The sequence below is a fragment of the Semicossyphus pulcher genome, unplaced genomic scaffold (genome assembly GCF_022749685.1).
Source record: "Semicossyphus pulcher isolate SPU_LCO1_2020_fin unplaced genomic scaffold, fSemPul1.0.p SCAF_21, whole genome shotgun sequence".
In the NCBI taxonomy this organism is placed as follows: Eukaryota; Metazoa; Chordata; class Actinopteri; order Labriformes; family Labridae; genus Semicossyphus; species Semicossyphus pulcher.
In genome coordinates this window covers 20,504,770-20,530,587 of record NW_027211695.1, presented here as the reverse complement: position 1 = coordinate 20,530,587, position 25,818 = coordinate 20,504,770, and the positions used below count along the sequence as shown (strand labels likewise).

Sequence of the window (25,818 nt, the reverse complement as noted above, 5' to 3'; positions counted from 1 at the left end):
GTCTGGGTGTTAGTGCTGCGTCTCAGGTGTGAAAAGTCAGGAAGGGGCGTGGTCAGTGGAGTAAGAGAAGAGGCGGAGAAAGGAGCCGAAAGTGCACAGGTAAACCTCAAGTGAGCTTTCAGAGACTAAACATAACATAAATACACTACGACTACTTTTTGTGCTGTAAGCCGTGTGAAACTACAGGATTGTGAATATTTCCGAGGTCGTACAGGATTCAAAGAGGAGTTGTGATTTGAGGGAAAGCGCTCCTTCGACGTCGCGGTTTCAGTGCCAACATGGATCACTTGTCCCGGGCTGTTTGTGGTTAAGACATAGCCTGGCTGTCAACTCCCGGGAAGTGACTGAATTTGATAAAAGGTGAGTTACAGAGGTTGTATCCGTTTATTGGGACGATGTCGTCCGGTAAAATATCTAATGTCAGAAATAATAAGGCTTCAAAAAGTAATATTACCAACAAAATATGTACTTTACTCAAGTAAGTACTCAATTACAAACTTATTATACTACACTAGGATAAACTTTATGCCTCTTTATTTTGGCTAACTGCATTTCAGAGGTAAATATTCCTACTTTTTACTCCCCTACATTTATTTAACAGCTACAACTTCTCTACCCTGAGAGGCTATTAAACACGTGATCAGTTAATTGTTGTGCATTATTGTGGATACAACTCATGAAGTTGTTCTGAGACATTCACCATACACATAATATATCACTGAGGGGGTAGGTGTCGGATGAAGCGGTTAACTGCATAAATGAGAATCTCACTACTTCTTCATCACCTGCAGTCGACTGAACTTATGTGCTTGGAAAAATGCAAAACATGTTGAGAGGCACACCCCAATGTCTGCCCTCTCACTGCTCAGAGTATGAGTGGGATCCTAACATTGTAGTTGTGACTGATGTGCTGATTTGTCTTTGAATGGAGCTCTCTGAAAGCTGCTGTGTCAACTGAGGTAGTCGAGTGTGACTGCTGGGGGTTTATCTTGATTTGTTGTGGGGCTCAGCAGAAGAAGAGGGTATCAGCAGTGTCAATAAAACCCTCAAACAGGGGTGTAGTTATACTGGATCAACACTGAGAGCCATGTGAAGTTACAGATGATAGCTAACCAGTGACTGCTCAGCAATGTAAAGATAAATAACTGGCCAGTTAAACACATGATGGTCATGCATTCTTCAGTAGCTGTGCAGGTTAAAGATTCATCACTCTGTACATAGAGAGAATACTTTGTGTGCATCCGTGTGTGTGACCTGCAGAGACTTCACACTCACTCCAGTTAGGTGCAAATTAATTGGGAGTTGTCTCTGGAAATAAAAGCAAGCCCGGGCTCGTACCCTCCTGCACTTGCCTGGTTTTTGCAGCATCAACTGGCAGTTTAAAAAAAAATAGCTGAGGACAATGCGGCTCTGCTGACTGTTTTGTGTTGATGTTAATTTTTTCCCAGGGTGAGTGACGGGGGAATGTTGAAGGCCTTTTCTGACTCATAGCTGCTGGGTTTGGTGCGCTGATAAGTAGCTGATTTATGGCTGTACAACCATGTAGCAGCAGTAAAAGCAGGAGCCAGAGATTATGTCCAAGAAAGGAAGAATTTGCTGCGCTTTAAGCAATAAGGAAGCTTATGGACAACTTGATTATCAACCGTAAGCATGCTAAAGAAATGCTTAAAAGAAAGCCTCACAAGAACTGTCAGCGTGTCTCCAGTAGTTACATAAACACTGTGCGATTAGGATCCTGTCTGACTGGTGCCCCTAAACCGACTAATGTTTCACGTGTCTTCAGGACTTGCTGCAGGATCGTAGCCCTCAAAGGTCCAAACTGAGTCACAGCCAAGAGAGCTGCGTTGATACTGGAGCTACTGTTTCACGCTTCAGAGGAAACAAAGATCTTCTATGCCTGTGTTTGATTCCTGTCTTTCATCCACCTGCTCCTCTTTGTTTGTCTCTAATGCTTCTTGCGTCATCTCATTTTGTTTGGCTAGCTAACTGCCTGTGTGGAAGTGCTTACACATGCTAATACCCCTGTTTTCTTCTTCTCTTGGTTATAAAAAGCTACAAACACATTTAGAATTTCTTCCTTTTGAGATTTTGACACAGCAGACTGAACATTAGCTGAGTTTCCTTTGCATAACACAACAACAAATAAGGGTTGGCACACCTCTTAAAGCTGAACAATCCCCCTCTGGCATCTTACACCGAGGGCTTTTTGTTAGGTCGCAATGGTAACCCGGAGAGGCCCGGGTGGGAGCGGGGTTACTGTCGAACAGGCTCTTTAATGAGAAGAGGAAGACCCGGACAGAGCACTGGTTTATTATTGTGTCTTAATTTAGTTTTAACGACCAAAAGAGGAGATTTAATGTCAGGAATTTCAAAGTAAAGTCTTATGACCTTTGAACTTTGTCTCTCCAGGCAGGTCAGCAGGGTCATGCTGATGGACCAGGACACTCAGTGGCTGTACGCGCTCCTGGCCGAGGTCCAGCTGGAGAAGTTCTACCTGCGCGTCAGAGATGGCCTCAACATCACCCGCGTGGAGCACTTCGCCTACGTGAAGGAGAGCGACCTGGAGCAGGTCGGGATCAGCAAGCCTGGTGAGCACCATCGCCTCCTTTGATCATCCACGCTGGGTAACGGGCGTTTGGTTTGATCTCAAGATAACGACGGGTTTAAGCTTCTGTTTACTCATTGTAGAGTGTCTTTTAATGTGATCAACGTTTGGCTGAACTGCTACCTAAACTAGTTGTGGACAAAAAAAACAATCTTATCTCTAAATCCACTGAAGCCTTAAGCAGTGTTTGATGTCCTTTGTCAGCAGATTATCTCGTTATCTGTTTTCTTAAACACTTTGATCAACGTATCATCTTCCCTCTGCTGCTTTTGTCTCTTTTCTGTTTCTCCCTTGTAAACATCAAACATCAAATTTACCGGACTTCTTTCGGCGGATTGATACATGATACAGTTAGTCCTCTGGATTGTGTGATTAGAGCTGCATCCCTAGTAACGGTCTGTTCTTCATAACAACGGTCTGTTATCGAGAAATAGCAGACCTCACAATGCCGTAATTAACCAGAATCAAGTACACACAGCCGTGTAATAACATAAAATGGACATATAACTAATATTTATAAAATTAGAATAAATCGCACTCACTTGGCAAAGATGAGATAATAAAGAAAATGGGGAACTACTTTTCCACTTTGCGAACATGCATCCTGATGTGTTCCTTACAAAACCTGATTTTGACTGCAGCTACAAGTATTTACTAGTGCTCTGCATGATGAACTATGTTGAAATGACTCTTTTAATTATTATTATCTTTTGTCACAAAAACACTCCCACCCTTTTCCCGCAAAGCAGTGACTTATTGTTTTCTTAAAACAATGAACACTTAAGGGAAATATGATATCATTTTTTGTGACAACCTGGCACCAACATGTGAAATATTCTCCTTGGGGCAAACTTGCACGAGTAGCAGTGAACACCATGTTTGTTGGAGTTTTTGTTCCTTGGCAGCTCTGCCCACTGCCAAGACTTCAATACAAAAGTGACAAAAGTGACTGTCCCTTATATCAACCCTAAAATGAACTAGAACTGCAACCAGTTACTATTTTAATTATCACTAACTCTTTCAATTGTTGTTCCAAAAACTTTTTATTAATTGTCTGTAAAAATGACAGAATCTTGTGAAAATCGTCCATCATAATTTTCCGACGTTTAAGCTTAGAAGTAAATAAATAACTGTATGATCAGCATATCAATGAAAACTTTGTGTCCACACTATTTCTACATAAATTATTGATATAAATAATGAATAAAATAGGACCCAGTATGGATCCCTGTGGGACACCATTTTGTATATTTAACAAATAAGAAGACAAACCGTCAGCTTGGATATAATAATGAAATAATGACAATAGAAATGTTAAGCTGAAAGGTTTAGTAATGTAATTGTTGAGTTAAATTGTTTGATGATAAATATTTATAATGCAGTGCCATGTTTTTTTTCCCACCAGCTCAGAGAAGACTATGGGAGGCTCTGAAACGCTTCAAGATAAGCTCACGATCGCGGCCGCCCAAGGTCTGAAACAGTTAATTCAACTTTAAGTTCATGTCTGTTCTGTCTGACAACATGTACTCAGGTATGGCAGCCAATAATAAGATTTGTTTTTCATTCACGCAGGCGATAAATCGTGTACCAGATGGAGCCGAGCAGCGGGGCGGAGGCGGCCCGGCTCAGGAGGCAGGAAGCCGGGCTCTTCCGAGTCTCATCCAGGACAGCGAGCTGGTTCTGGGGGAGAAGCTCGGGTCCGGCTCCTTCGGGGTGGTGAAGAGGGGAGAGTGGCACACACCTACAGGGAGAGTGGTAAGAGGCAGCTTTATACTGTTTATCCCGTACAAAGGAAGCTTTTTGTGTTTTACTTTTCAGCACATTATGATATTTTAAAGTGGTTTAATTGTGTGTATGCACGATTGTTTTTAAGGAGCAAGACTTAACTTAAATTATAACTTAAACTATTTTTTAGGCCAAAGCAAGCAGCTGTTTCTGGCTAAAGAAAAATTAAAGATAAACTGCTCTGTCCTCGACCTGCTCAGGCCTCAAAAGCAGGCAGAAGTAGTCAGCAATTCGCCGGTGAACACAGAGTAGCATTAGCAGTTAGCAGTAGCATTAGCAGCCAGAGTTATTATCCTCAGGTGCTGGTGGAGACCAAAACAGAGCAGAAAGTGGATATATTGGATCGACACTGGACATACATTACTGTAGGAATGTTTATGTTTCTTATTGTCTATTTAATGTGTAAATAGGCATCTGTTTACTAACAAGTTTTTAGGCTGGTAATATGTCAATGTTGTGATCAGAGGCTAAAAAAATAGCAGCTTTTAGGTTGTATGTAGATTTATTTCCTCCATTGTCCACCATACCTGTGCATAGGGATGGTGAAGAATGACATCAGCACAGGTGTAGACCTGCTCTCAGGGGGTTTTACTGTCCCTTCACACTCTACACTTTCTGGTTTGGGACTAATTTAGAGTTAGAATCAGGATTAAGCCTCTCTTTCCCTCTCTTTGTGCTCCCTTCAGTTGCCTGTAGCGGTAAAGTCGCTGAGGAGCAACATGTCCAGGCAGGCAGACACTCTGACGGACTTCCTCCAAGAGGTGACCACCATGCAGTCTTTGGACCACCCCAACATCATCCGACTTTACGGCGTGGTGCTCACACAGCCCCTCAAAATGGTAAGAACATGAAGTGTGGGGATTAATAAGGGTGAATAAAGTGATGTGTTTAGAAGCTGACACAATATTCTTTCTGTCGTCTAGGTAACAGAGCTGGCACCCTTAGGTTCACTCTACGACATCCTGCGCTCGCGTCAGTACGAGTACCCGCTGGTCCGCCTCTGGCTCTTTGCTACCCAGATCGTGGCGGGGATGGATTACCTGGAGACCAAGAGGTTCATCCACAGGGACCTGGCTGCGAGGAACGTGCTGCTGGCATCCAGAGAGATGGTGAAGATCGGGGACTTCGGCCTGATGAGAGGCCTGAGCCAGGAGAAGGATCACTACGTCATGACGGCGCACAGGAGGATCCCGTTTGCATGGTGAGGGCTGAACACGGGAACATTTAACGCTGGAGGAGGATATGTTTTTTAAATTTGTCTCTGAAGTAGAAGTGTTCTTCCTCCAGGTGTGCCCCAGAGAGTCTCCGTGTCGGCTCGTTCTCCCACGCCTCTGACGTGTGGATGTTTGGCGTCACCGTGTGGGAGATGTTCACCTACTGCGAGGAGCCGTGGTTCGGGCTGTCAGGCAGACAGGTACGCGCTTGTCAAATACATACTGACCTCGCGGTGTTTGTATCCCTGCCAGTTGGCGTATTTGTCGTCAGGTGTGGAATGTGTGACCCCGCCCTGATCCTCTCTGTGACTCACAGTAACGTAATCTCTGACATACTTCATCTTCAATCCAGATTCTGTGGCGCGTGGAGCGGGAGGGTGAGCGGCTGGAGAAACCGCCGGATTGCCCCCAAGAGATGTACGCTGTGATGAGGAAGTGCTGGGCCTGCAGCCCCGGTGACAGACCCAGCTTTGCCCAGCTCACTACGATGGTGGCAGAGGTGTGAAATCAGAGCACGACGAGTCTCATTGAATGATTCAGAAGTACATTGTTATCTTACTTTCCTCACTTCTGTCTGCCTCCGTAGGCGAAACCGATGGAAGTACAAGCAGCGAGAGACTTTGCTGAACCCAGGAAACTCGCACTTGTGGCCAACGACTTTGTGACCGTCATAGACCATGGGTGGGTGAGAGAAAGGAGGGTGGGCCTGGAAGAGTAAAGGAAACACTTTGACGAACACAAAGGGCCTTTGTTGTAATGAATCAGGAGTTTAACTGGGCCTGCTCTTGAATGTGCAGACCAGTGGAGATCTTTAAGCTTTGTTTGTGGGACAAACTGCAGCAGCTTTAGTGTTTTATTTACATATTACATCCATGGTATTGATGCTGTTTCTTTTTTCTTTCCATAATCCATAAAAATCTAATTTGAAACAACATAATACCCCCTCTTGTCGTGCTACTATTCGACGATGTTTCAGCATCATGCTATGTTCTCTCCATGGGCTTCTAATCAACCAAACTGTTCTATTTTGCAGTCTGGAGCTGTGTGAGTGGAGGGGTCAGAACCACCGGACGCTCACAGTCGGCTGGTTTCCTGCGAGCCTCACTATGCCCGTTCTCCCTCCTGCTGCTGTTGCTGCTATTGCTGCCGCCTCTGCTGCTGCTGCTGCTGCTGCTGCACCCCCTGGAAACCCCGGACCAAACCCTGCTTCTAACACCCCTCACATCTCAGCGCCACTGAAGGGCAGCCTGTATCACGCGGGGCACGGAGACATCAAACCAGACCGCTCCTGGGGAACACCTGTGTCCCTGGACGAGTCAGTGAAAGCATTAATTCATTCCTCTCTCTCTTCCTGTCGCTGCAGCTAAAAATAAACGAGAGAAACACAGGGCCCAGAGATACAAAGCTCATTTCCACTTCTGCCTTTTTCCTACACAAAACAATAGAAACCTCCATCTCAGCTCAGAGTCACACTTTTATTGCAGTGCAGCCCTGAACTTCCACCTGCTGTCAGTCGATATATTTTGCGAGTGGAGGCTGTCTCACTAATGTGTTTATTTTTCTGACCTGTGCAGCAGTGGCAGCTGGAGGACGAGCCCCGCCCCCGACAAGGAGAAGGAGAAGGAGAAGGAGTTGTCCAATCTGCAGAAAATGGCAGGTAGGAAGTGGAGATAAAACCAGCTGCAGAATGCATTTGACTAATGAAGCACCTTATCTAATCCAATCAGGAAGTAACTCCATGTAACTGTTCCTTCACCTTTAACCAGTCTGCCCTCTAGTGGCTTTATGAGGCATTCCTAGCAGTGCCTACACACTTAACTACTGCCTGCTCAATGCAACATTAATGTCTCTGCAGACTATTAGTGTCATTTTGACTTCACATTTTGCAATGAAAAACGCTCTCTGTGTTTGTCTGCAGGGATGTCTCGGAGCCTGGAGTCCGTTCTGGGCGGATATCGCCCCCGGGCTCACACAGTCGGGGTGATCAGGGTGGATCACCAAGGCCGACTGTTGCCCCCGGGGATACCAGCTCACAGTATGGTGATGAAGGACCCCCGGCGCTTCAGCGAGGCCAGCATCGCCCCGCCTCCCCGCCCGCCGCCTCCCAACCTTATACGCTTCAACCTGAAACCCGAAAGGAGGCCCACCATCCACCCGATCCCCGGCACCTCGTGGCCTACTCCGCAGATGGTTCTGGCGCAGCCTCAGCCTCTGCCTCCACCTCAACACCCACCTCAACACCCACCTCAGCAGGGAATCGCCGGGTCAAACCTGGTGAAGATGACCAACATAGCGCGCTCGACCCCGCTGCTGGATAACTACACGGACGGCAGGGAGAGAGGCAGAGAGAGAGAGAGGGAGCGAGGCAGAGAACGAGACAATTCACCTCAGGTGCACAACATCAGAGACGGTCTCATCGGACAGGTAAGACATGGATCCATCACCTTACACTTCTGAATGAAAACTAATTTAATTGCTCAATATAAAAGCTTCATTTCTGTGCTCCTGTCAGGTGATGGAGGCCGTACACGGAGCGACCACTGAGGAGGTTCATGCTGCTCTTCAGCGTAATGAATGGAACCCACTGAGGGCAGAACAACACCTAAAGGTCCGACCATGTCCCTTAAATGTTACCGGAGTTTACATACGACATAAAGACGCATGAAACATGATGCAGTATCATCATGCAATGAAAGATATTAAAGTTTTAGGCTTTGTTTAAGAAATGCATTCACAAACAGGGAAGTTTGAGCTCTTATTTTGAAGGGGAGCAGGGAACCTAAACTTCCCCAATTCACTGCTTCTTCGTTGATTTTGGTAATTGGATTAAATACAGAGTTTTTTATGTAGTTTTTAATCCTTTAGTAGTTGTTATTAGCTTTATTATTTGTGTTTATATTGTCCGTACATGGCGCTTCTGTCAGAGTAAAGTTGTCTTTACCACAAACAGACACAGTTAAACAGTTAATCTACAGGAACACAGGAGTAGGTTGTTGGCTGAGGTATAGTCTACTATTTAGTATTGCTTAGAGGCAGTGGGTGGGGGTTGTGTGTAGGTTGGTGTTAAGAAAATGTGTGTCTTGAGGTGCACTAACAGGTTAATCCAGCTGTGCTCTATGGATGTTTCTGTGAATGAAGTTAAAGCTGCAGCAGATCGTGTAGCAGGTTTAAGGCGTCACTGACAGAGGTTAAGTCTTAAGTTTGCAACATTGGAATATTGATGGGAAACACTGCCCCCTCTGACCTCCTGTCTTCTCGTCTCATTTCCTCTCAGTTGGAGCAGCTGTACTCGCTGAGCCTCTGCTCCAGAGAGGACTGTCTGAGGATCCTCACCAAGCACCAGTGGAACCTGCAGCTGGCCAGCCGCTACCTGCTCCGATGGTCACGTGAAGGGAGACAAGCCTCCGCCGAGAGGGAGCGACCGTAATTAAACAACGAGAGACGAGTCTGAGGGGATTTTTCAGGCTGACTTTTGTCATTTTTTAACGGAGGGTTGACTGTTTCATGTTGACACACTCAGAGACTGGGGCAGCTGACACCTTGATGATGGGATCAGACGGGAAGTCAAGTGTATATAAAAGTAGAAAAATGCAGATGGTTGAATGTAAAAAAAACTGGAAACAGGAATTTAGAAAAAGACAATGTTTGTCACTACGTTTTTTTATACTTTTCACACTATCTCGCACTGTTGTGTTCTCTTGCCAATAGTTTACATTAATGAATTTGTAAAAACTGTATCAGAAATTGTTTTATTGAATGAAAGTGATGATGTGGTCCTAATGGTATGCTGACTTGTGATTGTTTGTTTAATTTTAAACATACATTGAAAAGTGCTCATGTAAACGTTTTTACCATTAAAAGTTGTACAGTCTTTTAACCAGTGTGTGGTTTTTACAGTGTCAACAGAACTTCTAAAGTACAAATGCTGATGTGAAAAAAGTAGAATAAACCTTTTAGGTTCGCATCAGTTTGGGTTGAAGACTACAAATGTGGTAATTATTTCAGTCTGGGTGTTTAAGCTAAGGAAAGACGTGACTCTAGCTAGGCTACATTAGCATGACGCCGCTGAATAACCAACCGAAATGTGTCCAGTGTAGTTGCATTGTGGGTAATTTCGGCACTTATCAGAGAAAAAGTGTGAATTAAAATAGTTCTGTTGCGTCTATTTTGTAGAAAGTCTCGATATATATGCGTCAGGCTTCAAGTTACATCGGCCGCAACTAGCATAATTCGTCTAAATGAGTAACTGCCAGTATACACGCTGCATTGTGGGTAATGTAGGCACTTCACACAGAAAAAGTGTGAATTAAAATTGTTCTGTTGCGTCTAATTTGTAGAAAGTCTCGATATATATGTGTCAGGCTTCAAGTTACATCGGCCGCAACTAGCATAATTTGTCTAAATGTGTAACCGAACTGCCAGTATACACGCTGCATTGTGGGTAATGTAGGCCCCAGGATTAATAAACAAAAGTAGTGTTGGCGTATAACTGAATCCATCTGTTCATTATCCACAGAATCAGGCTTGTTTATGACTGTATAAACAAGCAGTTTTTAATTTAATAACATGTTTAATCTTGTTAGCGTGCCTGTTGGTTATCAGCATAGACTGTATAAATAAGGTCATTAGAAGATTTGGCTTTTATATGCAGCCTTAAAGCCTGGCCTGAATGCTGAATCAAAGCTTTGTGGAGCTTTAATTCAAATTCTATTTCAGGTCATGAACTCTTGTGAGGTACCCACCCATTCATTCAGCCACACCTTGGAAATAGAGCATTGTGTTGGGTCGGTTGTTTCCGTTCCGTTTGCTTTACATAACTTTACATATTTATCTGTTTACGTTCATCTGACGCTTACTAGTGTAAATATTTAGCATGCAGACTTCCAGGTGCACTTGTACGACCAGTTGCTACACCCCTGAATTGTTGCTTCATGTACAGTAAGAGCCACAGGATTACTTATTAATGACAGGAAATTAAAATTCTTTCAGCATGACACCGAGGCATGGACGGACACGTGCAGGCACGCTCCCTAAATGTGCTCGTATTTCCTGCGGTTATACTGTACAATTAAAGTAAAGAAGCGGGAAAGATTTTGTCTCCTTTTGCAGAACCTGAAGTCGGTCGTGGATGTAACCTCAGATAAATGAGGCTGACATGACACCAATAAAGTGCATGTTGTGTTGTGAAAGTTACTCAATAACGGAGGTGAAGTAGTTCCAGTGAACTCTAGAGAGACAATTACAGACTGGATATCCCTGTGAAGCGAAGGTCATACTTTCCGAGTGGAACCAGATGTTCCACATTTCGGTTTTCGAGGGCCTTCCCAAAACTTTCCTGGAGCAGAAGAACACACGACAACTGCACTTTTGTATGTGTTTTATTTCAGAACTGCTGGATGTTGTGTTTGATTCTGTAAAAGTGTGATTCACAACCACAAAAACTCTAACATATAAATGGTACAAAACAGTTTGATAGAAAAGCAGGGAGCCGATGCTAACGCTCCTGCTAGCTGTAGTTTGAACTGTAAAAAATAAGCAAGTGCTGAAGATTAACGTCAAAACTGACCACGTGAACAAGCTGCATTTCTGTTCTGTTCATCCTTTGGTTACGTTCTCTTTCCTTAACAGATTGTACAGAGGAACACATTACATATAAAGGCTATGTATGTATATATATATGTATGCATAGGCGATAAGACACATCAAGTTACTGACAGCGTAATAGAGAGCTGCATTCTGAATTTGAGAGCGCTAGTGGCATCCGAGCCTCCCGGGAGGCACGCCCATGTTATCTTACAAGACAGATTATTAAACACAGAACACAGATTTGCATTCGACAGGCAACTTCTGCAAACATCGCGCTGCGGTTTGTTGGTTCAAAAGCACAGCGGTCAAATTAAAACAGGCCATGAAAAGTTCACATTAATTTCCGGTAAAAGAGCCACAGAGAGCGTTTGTTTCCTGCACTTCTTCCACAACGTTCACTGACCTCAACTTCTGCTTCTTTAGTTTCCGTTACTAAACTTTTCCTCCCATTAAACCCACATTCTCTGTCTCCTGTATCACTCACACTGGCACGTGTTCAACGCAGGGCAGCGGTATCTGTTGAAATACACGCGGGGCGAGGTTCGACGGTGATGTCAGTGTCCATGGAAACAAGGAAGCCACAGAGGGAGCGTGGGAGCATTTTCAGCTTTGACAGCGAGGGCTTTGAGGAAGAGAGCGGCAGCAGAGAGGTAGACACAGAGCACTTTGGTAATCACTGTCAGCATGTGTCAACTCCCACAGCCACAGCGTGGACTAAAAGACATCACACTCATGCTAACACAACTTCCCTATATGAGCTGCATAATGGCGTCCTCTTTACTGTGGCTAATGTTGAGGTTTAAAGCCATGCTAGCATCTCAAGGCGAAGCACACCAATGCTTTAAGCTAGCAAGCTCTCAAAGACAATTCTAGCATGCAAAGGTATACTTCTGACCATCTTAGTGTAGCTTGTTTGCTAATTAGCACTGACACAAAGTTAAGCTAGCATGAAAGTTAGTGTCGGACAAATTAGACTTTTCTGCTGCATAAAAAAGGACGACCAGAGACGGAGAGATTCACCATCAAGGCACCATGGGACTGAATTTCAAAGCAATCCAACAAATAGTTGTTGATTAGTAGACAGGCAGCGGAGTATCAAATGTTAGCATGTACACACGTGTGTTAAAATCCCCTCTTGTGTCTGCTGGCTGAAGATCTTTGGCAGGTATCACAGAGGAGGTATGTTCACACTCTTAAAGCAGATAAAACGTCTACAAATTGTTTGGAGTGTAAGAAAAAAATTGGCAACAAGGCAGCCGGCATCCGTCACTGTCTTGGCTAAGAGTTCATTAGCCCCTGTCGGTCTGCGTGTATGACAGGACGGCACAGTATCGGCTGGAATCTAAAGAAGGAACCAGTGGGAGGAGAAGAACATGAACAGAGAACAGATAACTGCAGACGGCCCTCTCTCGGGCGGTTGTTTCCTCTTCTCTTTTCCTTTGTTAAGAAAACACGGTGCTGCGCTGGTTGGCCTCCCCGACCTTCTCGAAGAACATGAAGTCCTGCAACATAACCACAAAGATGATGCCCTGATTAGAGCGAGTCTGTGAGTGAACGAAGAATAAAGCTGGGAATATGGTCTTACAATGAGGAAGCAGGCGCCCATGAGGACGGCTTTCATCTTCACGTCCATGTCCAGGGGGAACTGGATGCCAAAGTTGTCGGTGTCTGTGAAGACTTCCTTCAGGAGGCCGCTCCACTGTTTGCTGATGCGGCCGATCGGCTTGTCGCCATCTTTGCTCTTAAGCTGTGGAGCGGAAGAACAACTAAGTATGCGATGTGATGTCAGAGAGTTGAAGACGAGCCTTTCTTGCTGAGAGTCAATAAGATCGACGCCACTCTCATTTTGTAGGATAAATATAAAGCTAGCAGGTTGTTAGCTTAGCTTAGCATAAAGACAGGAAACAGGGGGAAACAGTTAGCCTGGTTCTGTCCAATGGTAGTCAGCTTTAGAGGTACGTTTTGGACAGAAGCAGGCTGTATGTTTCGACCCGTTTCCCGTCTTTGTGCTAAGCTATGCTAATCGGCTGCTGGCTGCAGCTTCACATCTGATAGGTGGATATAAAGGTAGTATCAACCTTCTCATCTACCTGTTGGTGCATGTCTTGGCTGCGGGACCACATGTCATTTACCAAAAGGAGCTCAGTCATGTGACCTCACCTCAAAGTTGACGTCCCCGCAGCAGTTGCAGGCAAAGCAGGGCCCCTCCAGCTTCATCAGGGTTTCCTTGTTGGCTCCCTGGATGGAGAACCGCGGCAAGCATGGATGCCAGTCCTGTTTGACGTAGCCTATGGTGGTGCCCGGCGGAGCCTGGACCTCCATCTGTAGGTCACACACACAGTAACATAAACACGCTGCACTAATTAGGAACTGATCGCAGGGAGCCTAAAAACATGCCTCATCCCTCGACGCTATAAATAAAACTCACGTGGTTAGCGTGTCACACATGTCATGCGGGGATGATAAGTGAGCCTCTGACTGCTCCATTGTGGCTCCACATTACAAAGGTAACACATCTCACATGGCTCCTGTCAGGCCGGTAAACAGAGCTGCAGTATGTGAGCGCGGCCGCTCGGGCTCAGGCCGATGGGAAGCTACTGTAGGCAGACGATGTGATTAAACACAGACTGACAAAGACGGGCCTCAGAGGCGGAGGGACGGCGGAGGATCGGGGGAGAGTCAGAGATAGTTTGGACGGACAAAGAGCCATTCATGGAGCAAAGTGCGGCACAAAGGCATCGAGGCCTCACTCAGCAGCTCCTCAGTGAGACAAAGCAAAGGGAGGAGAGACAGGAGCCTTTAAATGTGAGCGTCACAGACCCGGGAGTTTCCCTTTCACAACAAAATCACTTTAGGGTGCTGACTTTTAGTTGTATCTACACACTGAGGTTGACACTGATTGTGACACATCCATACAGACTACCTGTTCAGTAGAAAGTAGTTCTATTTAAACTATTTATCGACGAGACCGGCACATTTTCCAATTCATATTTTCATTGTACAACATCATCTTAAGGCGGATTTCAGAGAAAGCTTTTTAAAAACGTCTCAGTAACGTGACTGAAATGGGAGTTAATGGCGCCGCTTTGGGGAACTATTTTCACCTGCGGATTAATACGCATTTAGTGCTCGAGTGAGTATTTACAAGACAGAACGTGAGACAGAGTAAACGGAATGAGTCAAAAATATTTGTCATGTTTGTTTTCAACCATTTAATTGCTTCATAAAAAGTTTCCCCTGAAAATGATTGTTGGTGTTTGATTATTATACGTTAGGGCGACACGGTGGTAAGCGCTGTCGCCTCACAGCTGGAAGGTTCCTAGTTCGAACCCCGGTTCGGACGAAGGGGGCCTTTCAGTGTGGAGTTTGCATGTTCTGCCTCTTCATGCAAAGGTTCCTTCCAGGTACTCCGGCTTCCTCCAACAGTCCAAAGACATTCAAAGCGGTTCTGCTTCAGCGCCGCCGTCATGCAGCCTTTGGCCTTTTACACTGGACCGAGCAAAAGAGATGTTTCGGTCATGAACGATTCGTTCAAAAAGATCCGTTCAATTCCATGCCTCCTCTGCTCTGCTCGCGGCTTCCCTTCCTCCTTTTAGTCATCGTTCATAAATGAATGAGTGAGTTACGGGTAAACCCGGAACGTCACGGAACGACCTGGTGAACGAATCTTGCAGCTGAACGAGCTCTGAAGAGCCGGGTCACTGCAGTGAACGATAGCTGCCATCTCTACCGAGCAACGGAAGCAAAACGTGCACGAGGTGTAAACACACACACACACGGCGCAGTTCTGCTCTGACAGCTCTGCTGCCATTTCACCTGTTTCTACCTCCAACGCCGGCTCAAAGACGGAACCATATCGCCCTACCTTTCAACCTTTGTGCATTTTACATAGAAGACAGAACGTAACAGAGGCGTACATAATCCCGCCTTGAACTGGCGGTGTGCCAGGGGCTGAAAATGATTGTTGTTTGATTATCATACATCTTATCCAGTAAAGCTACAGGATGAAGCAACAGTTTTACCAGGTGTTTGTTCTTACTCATCAGAAACTCTTCAGACAACCTGTGGTTAAATATTAACGCTGTAATCACAGCACACGTTGTCTTGGCACACTTTTGGCAAACATTAGAACACACGTATCAGACATAAGAGATAACTGGGGCGCGTTCTCAGGACGATTAAGCTTTCAATGAAATATGGGGACAATATTTGTCTTTGTGTTTTGGTCAATAATATATGAGGCTATTAATGAGTGCTTTTGACACACACACACAAGCACACACACATGCTCAGACCTCTTGCAGGCAGCAGGGACACCAGCAGGAGACGCAGCGGAAAGGCCGGATGAGGCGGATGACCTCCCTGTCCGTGTTGTCCTTGATCTTCATGTCGAAGCTGCGCAGCGAGCCGCAGCAGTTCCTCGTGCAGCAGTCGTTCTTCTCTTTGGCCTTGTAGATCTTCTGGCCCAGGCTGTTCTTTATCTCGTACTGGTTGTTGGTCTCAAACCCGATGAATGCTGGGCGCGGTCGGAAAGGAGAAAACAGGTCGAAAAGGTGAATAACAGAGATAAGTGGCGTTTTCCACATGTCGGTTTATGATTTATGCTGAGGGGTTTAAAGCTCAACAAGCAGCTGCTGATTATTTGCTGCTTACAAAGCAGGGAAGCTCTTTACCTTCTAGAAGTTCCACTTTCTGGTGGATGAGGATCTGGTCGATCTAAAACCACAAGAGAAACCAACATGAAGCGTGCGTTTACAGTTTACTTATTCTCCAGTCTGAAAGTCAAACAGAAACGAGGGAAAAGCAGCGAACAAGAAGAGACAGTTCTGTTTGTTTGCAATGCAAAACAGGTCTCTCCTTGATTTTACATGAAACCACAAACACACTGGTTCATTATTGTCCGAGCACACAAAGATCAATTCAACAGAGAGCAGTAAAGGAAGCTCGAGTATCGTAAACGTGATTTTTTGTTGGTTTAAGAGAGAAATGTTGGATTGGGTCTCAAAGTGAGAGATGCACCTTAAGGAGAGCAGGTGCACACCTGTCTGCAGCAGCTTTGACGGGTGCCAAACAGCCTTTAAGAGATTAAGGTGCAGCTGCTTATCGTTATGTCACTGAGTCATGTCAGGTGCATTTGATGTCTCCGCCCTACCTGTGTGAGGTACTCGAGCCCCGGTGGAACCCCGACGGCGACCGCAGCCGCCATCGGTGCCGGGGAGATCCCTCCAGGAGGGGCGCCATATTCGGGTCCTGGAACCGGGCCTGGCCCCACCTGATTGGGCTGATACATGACAGGCGGCTGGCCTGCACCGTAGCCCATGTTGAAGCCGGCTGGAGGGGCCTGACTCGGGTCTCCGTAGCCCGCCGGAGCAGAGGGATACGGGGCCATGGATTGACCGCCTGGCTGAGGCATGGGGTAGGCTGGCTGGTAGCCTGGGTAACCTGGAAAACAGACGAGGATGAAAGTTTAAACGTCGTCTTCTAAAGGTTCAGTCTGCATCACAACAGCTGCACATGAAGGGTTTTTAAACTGCACAAACAGGTCATAATTATAACACATGATAAAAGAATTACAAACACAAGTAACCAAATAAAAACTCTATAATAATACAGACATAAACAACCTGACAAAAGTTCTCACCTTCAATAAGCTCAAGTTAAAACAGCTGAAACAAGCGTTCAGGCCGTCAGAGCTCCACAGCGAGGAGCGCAGTGGAAGTGATGATCTGTGTGCTGATGGTAAATAGTGTTCTAAGCGTGTTTGCCGTGGATCATCCTACTTCTCCCCCACGGGGTCTGCAGAGCCAATAAGCTACTTATCTGTGAAGCCACAGCCCAGAGTGGAAGCGCTCAGAGGGGCGGGGATGAAGGAGCGTGACTGGACTTTGATGTGCGGTTACAACCTCATATTTTTATTCCTGACGATGTTTGTTGTTGTCAAAACGAGGTCAGAGCAACAATTATAAAGGTTAGATAAGAGTCCTGTTTTAGGCATGAATGCATGAGCTGCTGGCTCTTCTAACCACACGCAGCAGTGAGGTTTTCAACAGGTAGTGTGGTGCATCATCCTGGATTGTTAGTAAGAGGAAAGACATTTGTTTCCGTTGTTTATCGACCTAGTTACTCACCAATGCACAGGCTCAGAAACATACTTTTAAAGAGCCACAAAAGGACAATATAGGAAAGAGCCGAAGTAGGCGTGCATGAGGACGTCTGCGTGTAATAAAGTGTCGCTGACTGTCATGTGCTCGCTGGCTAACAGATGTCTGTGTCACCACCGAATTCCTCGCAGAGAAAGCAGCTCGGACATTTCAACTACTCCTGTTTCTTTCTGCTAACAAGAGGTGCCAACGACGTGTGTTTAGGATTGAGGACAGCCCGACCAAAACACACACGGGATTCCTCACTGACACTGACAGATGCACTGTGTGCTTTCTTGTGTGTGCATCGGTCGTTCACAAGGAGGCAGGTGAAGGTGTGGCACGAGATTAGACTGAGAGTGTCTGATGAAGTCGGATCTAGTTCAGTGACTCCTGTAAATGTGGGTTATAACTGCGTGACGGACTTCAGTCACGAGTAATTAAAAGTGATGAAATGATGTCGGGCAGGGTAAATGATCGGCCCATGTTTTGATGAGGTTGCTGATGTTTCTTTCAGCGAACAGGCCGACAAACGGACTAACTGCTACGTTCCACTGTTGTCTGAACGACGGAGTATTAGGGCCACATTAAAAAAAAAAAATAGAGATTACGAGAAAAAGGACGCAATATTACTTACTTTACATCTTATCTCGTATTAGTGAACATGTTGAGATCTAAAATCGGATCTGTAATCAGCCTAATGCAGAACAAATGAAAAAGAATTGACCACATCTTTGACAATCAGTTCATGCCTCATCATTCTTTGCCTCTGGCTTCTCAAATGGGAGAATTTTCTCTTTCACATGATTGTAAATCCGTCCCTCCAGGAAGTTGCAACATTGCATTTACTGGTTTAGTGGTTTACTTACACATATTCTCCCCAATTCAACCAACCGCCGCAACTTTTTCTGAAAATTTGACCAATCATCCTCTTTCCCTGCACATGTTAAGTCATTTACGTCACCAAACTCACTTCTTTGAAATTCAAAATATCGACACCCAGGGGCAGTCATACCACGCTCATCCAAGCCACCAGACGTCATTAACAAAACGGCTATTTTTACCTGGCAGAGCACGGGACTTTCTGGTCTACCGCTGCCTCGTGACATGTTGTAACACACCTTTAAACAGTAACCGATCAAGGCAGCAGTAGACCATCAGTCTGCTGGCTATGAAGAGAGTCATACAACGGCTGTTTGTGGTTAAACAAAGGATGTTACTCTTTGACAGAAGGTCCATCTCTCGTCATTCTGACACCGAAACATGTAAACAAAGGGCCCAGGTTTGAAAATAACAAAGTGTCATTTTAATTCATTTGCATAGGATGCATGTGTAAGGTAACCATGGCAACATTTGTTCATTATAAGAATCAGCGGGGTGGGAAAGTAACTAAGTAACTTTTACTGTGAGTACTTTTTAAATGAGCTACTTTTTACTTCTACTCGAGTAGAATATTTCAGTATAAGACCGTAAACGTATAATAAGTAGGACTTTCCTAGAAACATTAAATATAGACTTTTACAAGTATAATATAATATAAATCATCACTTCTGGGCCTCTATGTGTGTTGGTGAGTGTGTGTGCAGACCTTGTGGGACCCTCCCCTCTGCATCTATTCTGTTTGCTTTGCACGGGACGTTTTCAGGAGGGGCGCTGTTGTGGTTCCCTGAGCCAATCACAGAGTACAGGTGAGTGTGGGAGTGGTTCAAATTAGCAACTGGGCCCCATTCAGAGCGGCGAACATGGCGAAAGGGCGATGCAGAGTTGGCCTTCTTTCTGTTGGACAGGTAGGCGCCTCAAACCGGGTAGGACAAGCTAACCGGCGCTTAGAATGCTAGCGCAAAGCTAACCGTGATGCTGTCGGTGTTAGCTCGGCGGGGTGGGCGTGTTTTCTCATGAGAGAGTGAGAGTGAGCTTCTGGTGACGTAAAGCCCAGGAGGAGGGGCCCTGTTGTTGACACAATGCAAGGGAAAATCCCACTTATGACACCTTTAACTGAGAATATTCTATTTGGAAGTAGTGAGAAATGTTGCACAGATTACAGACACCTTTCTGCTGACCTGAGATTCTCTCTGTATTCTCGGCCTTGTGATCGGCACGTGGTTAGTAAATGTTTGTCGACACATGTCGGGGCTTCCTGTGGGTGGTTCAGTTTATTCTTTCTTTCTTTTTAACTATCACACTCCTCACTGCGTCATGCTCCCTGTCTTGCTTACACCACAACAGAAACAATAGGTGTTGAGTTGATAGGGATTTGTTTTATAACTAACCAAACTGGTTTTTGTTTACATGGCAGTCCAGCTGTTGTTGAGGTCATTGTAGGGGACTACTTCATAATAATGAAAGCTGAATTCATGTCCGTACGGCTCAGACAAAAGCCAAGTCAGTAACTTCTGCCTTTCTAACCAGAGTCAGAAGTCAAAAAAGGACGTGGGTAATTTGTTCTGCGAGGGCTTCATGTCGCTCCTCCTCCCTCCACATTCCTTTCTCTCCTTGCAGGAAGCAAAACAGAAACATTTAAACCGGCGTGATCGCTGGAAATCTAACCTCACATCCACACAGAGTCGAGCCAACACAAAAGGCACCTTTCACCTCCTCAGCTGCATGTTTCCGTCCTGAAGGAGGAGTCTAACGCCGGACCGACGAGCCAAAAACACATTTTCTGCTTCTGTTTTCATCCAAGAATCAACCCAACAGAATCAGCCCAATTTTTAGCAACTTAGAGAGGATAAGATTTCTCAAGAGAGCTAAAGGAGGTTGTCAATTCCTTACAACACGATGCTCTGACTCAAAGTGAAACTTGACACGAAAGTCTGAACAATATCGAGGTTTTTTTCCCGCTGAATGCTGTGTTTGGCCACTTACCAGGAGCAGACATGTTGAGGTGGTGTTTGAAGAGGTCTTACTTCGCGGTCTACTCCCTGGGTCTCTAAGGGAAACTGGAGGAATGAGAAGGAAAGAAAAGGGGGGGGCGGGGAACATGATGGAAACCAGAGTGTAAGGAGGGGGGTGCACACAAACAGACGAACCTCATTTTGTGACATCAGAGTAACTTACTGTCCTAAAAATCACATGCACCAAAGTCATATATGTTTACAACCACCAAAATAAAAGCCCAGTTTGTTTTATGACAACAAATCAGAGCGGTCTAAAGGACAGCATGTACTTCTTTTGCTCTGGATGCTGCCCGTTTTAAGGCTGAGATGCGGGAAAGTACAAAGTGGGTGTGGCATGTTTTAGCAGAGGCAGGGGGCTGTCCGTATATTTTTCCACTGGACCCTACAAAGTCATATCCTCTGCTGCTTTTTATGCTTTTATTGTGCGAACATTACCTTTTAGACAAGTAGTTTAGGCTTAGTTTGCTGCTAGGAAACATAAAACTCCTTCATATGGTCATTAAATTTAACAGTTTTTCACTACATGCTCCCTCTGGCTATCGGCCTATCTCTGTCTGAATGTTTGTGTGGTCAAAGCCTGATAACAAATAAAAGACTAAAACTCTCTAGTTTTTGTCATAATAACAACACAACATGCAAATAAAGCTGCGGTCTCACCTCTTTGGCGGCTGGTTTCGTCCAACTCCAACTCGAAAGTGTGGTGAAGATAGATTAACTGAAACGAGGGGAAAAACAGTCGCCTTTAATCGTCTATCTTCCAAACCTGTTCCTCGTTGCTGCGTTGTTGATGTTACTCCTCCCTCCCATCATTACTTTCTCCTCCCCCTTTGAGGCACATACGACATTTATGAAGGCGACCACGTACGGCCGAATCACACACAACCACATTTAAGTATATGTGGCGACATTAAATTGGCGGTTGAAACTATTTCTGATATATTTTTTATAAGGATTAAACGACATTTCAAGTTTTTTGGCTTCGCTTTGGTGTAACAGCCACGCGTATTAAGACGTCGTTATGGAACTGGCAATCTTATCAGTGTATGCAGCAACAGCAGGAGGAGGAGGGAGGGAGGGTTCGGTCTCTTAGCAACAGTCACCAGGGGGCGCCAAAACCCCAGTAATGGCGGGAACATGCTTTCAGTACCATAGACTGTATAAAAAGATATATCTATATTTACTATATATCTATACATACTGTCATTGGTCAGTACAGTCAAAAAATACTACATTTAAAACTGAGCATGAGAAGTTATTACCGAACTGCACTTAAAATAAGCATATCAACGTCAAACTCAAACTACTTGTAATGCAAAATATGTAATATGAGGTGCTGTTTTATAGTTTGTATTTTAAGTGACTTGATACTTTTGTTCCTGTAATCTTAAACTACACAAAAAATAAACGAATATAGCAATTCAATGTGAATGTTGTTTTAAAAATGGAGGGAATTAAAAGCAACAGTATTTCCTTTTTAATTTTTAGTAGAAGTATTAAATAGTAAAGTATGGTAATACAAGTTAGCTTAAGCACAAGTTCGGCTATCTGAAAGTGGTAGATAAGTAAGTATAGTAATGTACTCTGTTACTTTCCACTACTGACTCCAAGTAAATGAAAGTTAACAAACAATACTAAACAAAAAAAATATCAAGGCCAAGTTAAAATTATCTGTAAATTAAACAAATTAGCTACAGTTGACAAAACGGAATTTGCTAGCCTAAAAGCTAACTTAGCTAACTGCCATGCTAAAGTGTTTCTTTAAACTTGAGTAAACTAACCGTTAAAAAATGTATAGTATAGCTAGATAAAATATAAAATTAAATTAAAGCTGCACTTACCTCCGATCAACTGCTGTTGTGGCTTTGTGTCTGCTGGATGTGTAGCTACACAACTCTTTGCTAGCACGTTAAATGTTAACTTTACTGTCTGTCTGAAGCTCTTTCGCCTCCTAGTGGCCAAAGTTAAACATGCAGCTATAAAAAGAAAAATCCAAGTTAATAAATAATAACAAAATAAAACGTTTAAATGTACAGCTATTTGCTGGAAATCTTTTACTCCTATGGTTTTAATTGTCTGTAAAATACTCCAATACAAGATGAAGTCATTTATTCTTAATTTTTACCAAGAAAAAAGTGCAGAACTAAGCAGCAAAAGTTAGCTAGGTTTTATTGGACTGAATTATTCTATTGAGGGAGCAGTATATAAATGTTTTAGCTGGTGTAGGGAGAAGAACCAGACTATTTTCAACTACTTAATGTAACCTACAGTTTGGTAGTTCCATCTTTGACTATATATTGTATTTTAAGAACTTATGTTTGGTACACTATGTTGAATTTCCAACTTATAGCTGTTTAATAAAGTTAGTGAAGTAAAAAGTCAAATAATTCCCACTAAAATGTGCTGAAGCAGACTTATAAAGTGTCGGACAAACATGTTAAATGTGTTAGAAATGGACCAGTTTTTTCATTTATCAGCAGTGACAACTAATACACAAATGCCTATTACATTAATTTAGAACAAATCAATCTTAAAGTTATTTATCATGTCCTGTTTTTTTCCGTATGAATCCTGGTGTAAAGTTGCCCACATTGTGGAGGGAACAGTCTCTGTTGCTTCTATATTTGGCACCTGCTGCAATGCTTGGTACTTATAGGGCACTGAACCAGGGCGGGGTGTGAAGAGTCATTCGGGCACACGTACACACACACACACACACACACACACACACACACAGGCAGAGGACACATTAAGCCTTGAAAGATTGAATCATGTTCATGCAAACACACACACAGAGAGGGGGGTAAAATATTGATGGCCTCAGATGTACTAGACTCTTTTAACCTTCAATTAATTTCCAAGCCTGCACCATAACTTACTCTTGTCACCCTTATGTAAACTGTAGGCTACTTAAATGTATATTATACTCTCATACTTCCTCTTAATCTGTTGAACTTGGTCTGTATACTTGTTTAATACATCTCAAAGCTGCACAAATACTAATTTGAGCATGATTAAGTGATATTTCAAAGGACAATAGTACAGAAGCCCTAAGCGGACATGCGTTCATACTTTTTTTTAACTTCGTTTCCCCCGTGATAAAGAGTCATTTCCAGTTGATATCTTAAGATAATAAAGCTGGTTTTCTTGTGATAACCGGATAATTTTCCACGATGTAGAAAACTAAACAACAGGCTGCTCACTGTGATGTTACAATTTGCCATTGGTCACAATCATGAGGTAAGTTTTGCCTGTTTCTATGTTTGTGTTGTGCTTTTTGCAGCTCTGGGGATACGAGCACGGTCATCTGACGTTACAGTGGTGCAAGTAAATTAAAAAATAAAGTAAAATACGTTGAGAAGTTACTTAAAATAAAATGTATGGATGCATGTCTGCTTAGGGCTTCCATCCATCCATCCATCCATTATCTATACCGCTTATCCTGTTCAGGGTCGCGGGGGGGCTGGAGCCTATCCCAGCTGTCATTGGGCGAAGGGCGGGGTTACACCCTGGACTGGTCGCCAGTCAATCACAGGACCTTTCGCACTCACACCCACACCTACGGGCAATTTAGAGTCGCCAATGAACCTTACGAGCATGTCTTTGGACTGTGGGAGGAAGCCGGAGAGCCCGGGGGAGGCTTCCGTACAATAGGCCTACATTGTAATTAAATATGATTGATTTATCTTTGCTTAGAACAAGAAAAGAAATAGCTCCAAAGATAATTATTCTAATGATGATAAAAAGATTACAGGTACAAAATACATGGACATAAATAGTATGTATTTACCGATACTGATGTTTGGTGGGCCCCCCCTTCGTTTGTTCAGGGTCAGGATTATAATCATGTTTTAAGGTAAAGATTAAGTTTGATCACTTTTTAATCAAAGATAAATGAAAACATAACTTTCTGTTTTAAAGTTCACATTTTGGATGAAACAAAGAGACGGTTTTAAACTCCTCTGTGAGCTTTGGGCAGAGCTAGGCTAACTTTTCTAGCTAAGCTAAGCTAAGCTAAGCTAAGAATATGCTGGTTGTACTATTGTATTTTTTATATAGAACTTTTCCTCAAAAGACAGGCTTTTATTCATTGACGTGATACTACACAGCCAATACTGTAGGTTTTATCTAACATAAACAAGTTAAACAAGTCGTACTGGCATTCTCTTGATCCTCATTCGAACCCTGAGACCCGCTCCCTGAACTAACTCCTGACAGAAGTGCGGGACAAACAAAAGTCCCACATTTTAAAGGCTTCATTGTAAGTGTACGTCTTTGTTAGGACACTCGGTCCTGCCTTACAATAAAACAACCCGCACACAGAGTCGCACACCCAGCCGAGGCTCCTAATGAGGCCTGTCCCTGATAATGAAGCTAATCAGTGCAGCCTATCTGCCCCTGCTCACACACAGCCCGGCCCGGGTTTATTTATACACGGCTGATCTATCAGCAGCAGCTCTATGTTTGGTGGGCCTCAGCGTCCCGAAATAGAAATAATTAGGACAGGGCGGGAAAGGAGGAAAAGTGAAAACGTGTCTGAATGTGCATACGCTCCAAGAGGACCCCCTCCGCCCCACTCCGCCAATCTCTCCATCCATCCCTGCGACTCTGTCTCCTCTCTGTTTGGGCTTCTGCAGGCGGAGGCAGCAGGCAGGCGCGCGGAGGAGGAGGAGGAGGAGGAGGAGGGGTGGAGGCTGTTGTGTGTGGTCTGGATTGGGAGGCAATCTGTGGGTGAAGTCAGGCGAAGCAGAGTGATCAAGTTTTCCAGATTACCGCACACACCGGGGTCCTGAGGCTATCTGTGATCTCTCTGTCTCTGTGCTTCTCTAACCGCCTGTCAAACACAGACACACTGTGACTCCTGCATTCATAGATTAAAAACCACTGCTTATACACTTGTTGATTTAATTACATTGTGTGAAGAATAGTTTACAGTTGAGTCCTAAATATCTTGTTTCTTACAGTGTAGTATTTCATACTTGTATTTTGTAGAGCAGTTTATGTCAGCATGTTTGAGTCTCTTGAGTCAGCTACTTTCACTTTTGTGTCTTTACTGGAATTGTTTTTGTTTACAGTGTTCATATACTCACTTCCCTTAAAAAAACAAGACTTTAGGGCTCCATCCATCCATCCATCGTCGACACCGCTTGTCCTGTTCAGGACCGCAGGGAGGCTGGAGCCTATCCCAGCTGTCGTTGGGCGAGAGGCGGGGTTACACCTGGACTGATCGCCAGTCAATCACAGGACACACAGAGACAGGCAACCTGTCACGCTCACACTCACACCTACGGACAATTTAGAGTCACCGATGAACCTAACAAGCATGTCTTTGGACCGTGGGAGGAAGCCGGAGTACACAGAGGGTAACCCACACATGCACCGCCCCCTCCGTCGTGAAAACAAAACACGTCTCTGCCATCGTTTAGCGGCAACTTGTTGAAACTTAGCTAGCTTGAAATGTAGTCATTAGCAGCAGTAACGTTAACGTTAGCAGTGAGTTTGCAAAAATGACGATGACGGTTACAGCTGGCTCGTGCATCGCCAAAGTGGTTGCCATAGGTTACACATGATGATATGCATAGCGTCGCCCCGTC

General features: G+C 44.3%; 2 protein-coding genes across 2 annotated transcripts; one reads left to right on the top strand and one right to left on the bottom strand.

Moving 5' to 3' along the window:
- Positions 1-87: 87 nt before the first annotated feature.
- Positions 88-9,465, top strand: tnk1 (tyrosine kinase, non-receptor, 1). The gene is made up of 14 exons (XM_069672076.1): positions 88-360; positions 2,410-2,588; positions 4,011-4,075; positions 4,178-4,360; positions 5,077-5,229; positions 5,314-5,591; positions 5,678-5,804; positions 5,957-6,103; positions 6,191-6,285; positions 6,638-6,919; positions 7,179-7,261; positions 7,523-8,028; positions 8,117-8,212; positions 8,879-9,465. The coding sequence occupies exons 2-14, from the start codon at positions 2,426-2,428 to the stop codon at positions 9,029-9,031; spliced, it is 2,331 nt and encodes a 776-aa protein (XP_069528177.1). The 5' UTR covers positions 88-360; positions 2,410-2,425; the 3' UTR covers positions 9,032-9,465.
- Positions 9,466-10,967: 1,502 nt separating this feature from the next.
- LOC138600622 (phospholipid scramblase 2-like) lies at positions 10,968-20,996 on the bottom strand. The gene is made up of 8 exons (XM_069672077.1): positions 20,885-20,996; positions 20,196-20,269; positions 16,343-16,632; positions 15,864-15,906; positions 15,486-15,706; positions 13,351-13,512; positions 12,776-12,937; positions 10,968-12,692 (listed from the first exon to the last, which is right to left on the bottom strand). Exons 2-8 carry the CDS (start codon positions 20,206-20,208, stop codon positions 12,633-12,635), a joined length of 951 nt encoding a protein of 316 aa, XP_069528178.1. The 5' UTR covers positions 20,209-20,269; positions 20,885-20,996; the 3' UTR covers positions 10,968-12,632.
- Positions 20,997-25,818: the final 4,822 nt, after the last annotated feature.

Bases quoted from the DNA above. Each gene is read 5' to 3' on its own strand.
- tnk1 (XM_069672076.1), top strand. From the start codon at position 2,426: ATGCTGATGGACCAGGACACTCAGTGGCTGTACGCGCTCCTGGCCGAG. The intron at 6,920-7,178 runs GTCAGTGAAAGC...TGACCTGTGCAG, and splicing joins ACACCTGTGTCCCTGGACGA to CAGTGGCAGCTGGAGGACGA. The intron at 7,262-7,522 runs GTAGGAAGTGGA...GTTTGTCTGCAG, and splicing joins CAATCTGCAGAAAATGGCAG to GGATGTCTCGGAGCCTGGAG.
- LOC138600622 (XM_069672077.1), bottom strand. The intron at 13,513-15,485 runs GTCTGAGCATGT...TGTGACCTACAG, and splicing joins GTCCCTGCTGCCTGCAAGAG to ATGGAGGTCCAGGCTCCGCC. The intron at 12,938-13,350 runs GTGAGGTCACAT...TCCGCTCCACAG, and splicing joins GCGGGGACGTCAACTTTGAG to CTTAAGAGCAAAGATGGCGA.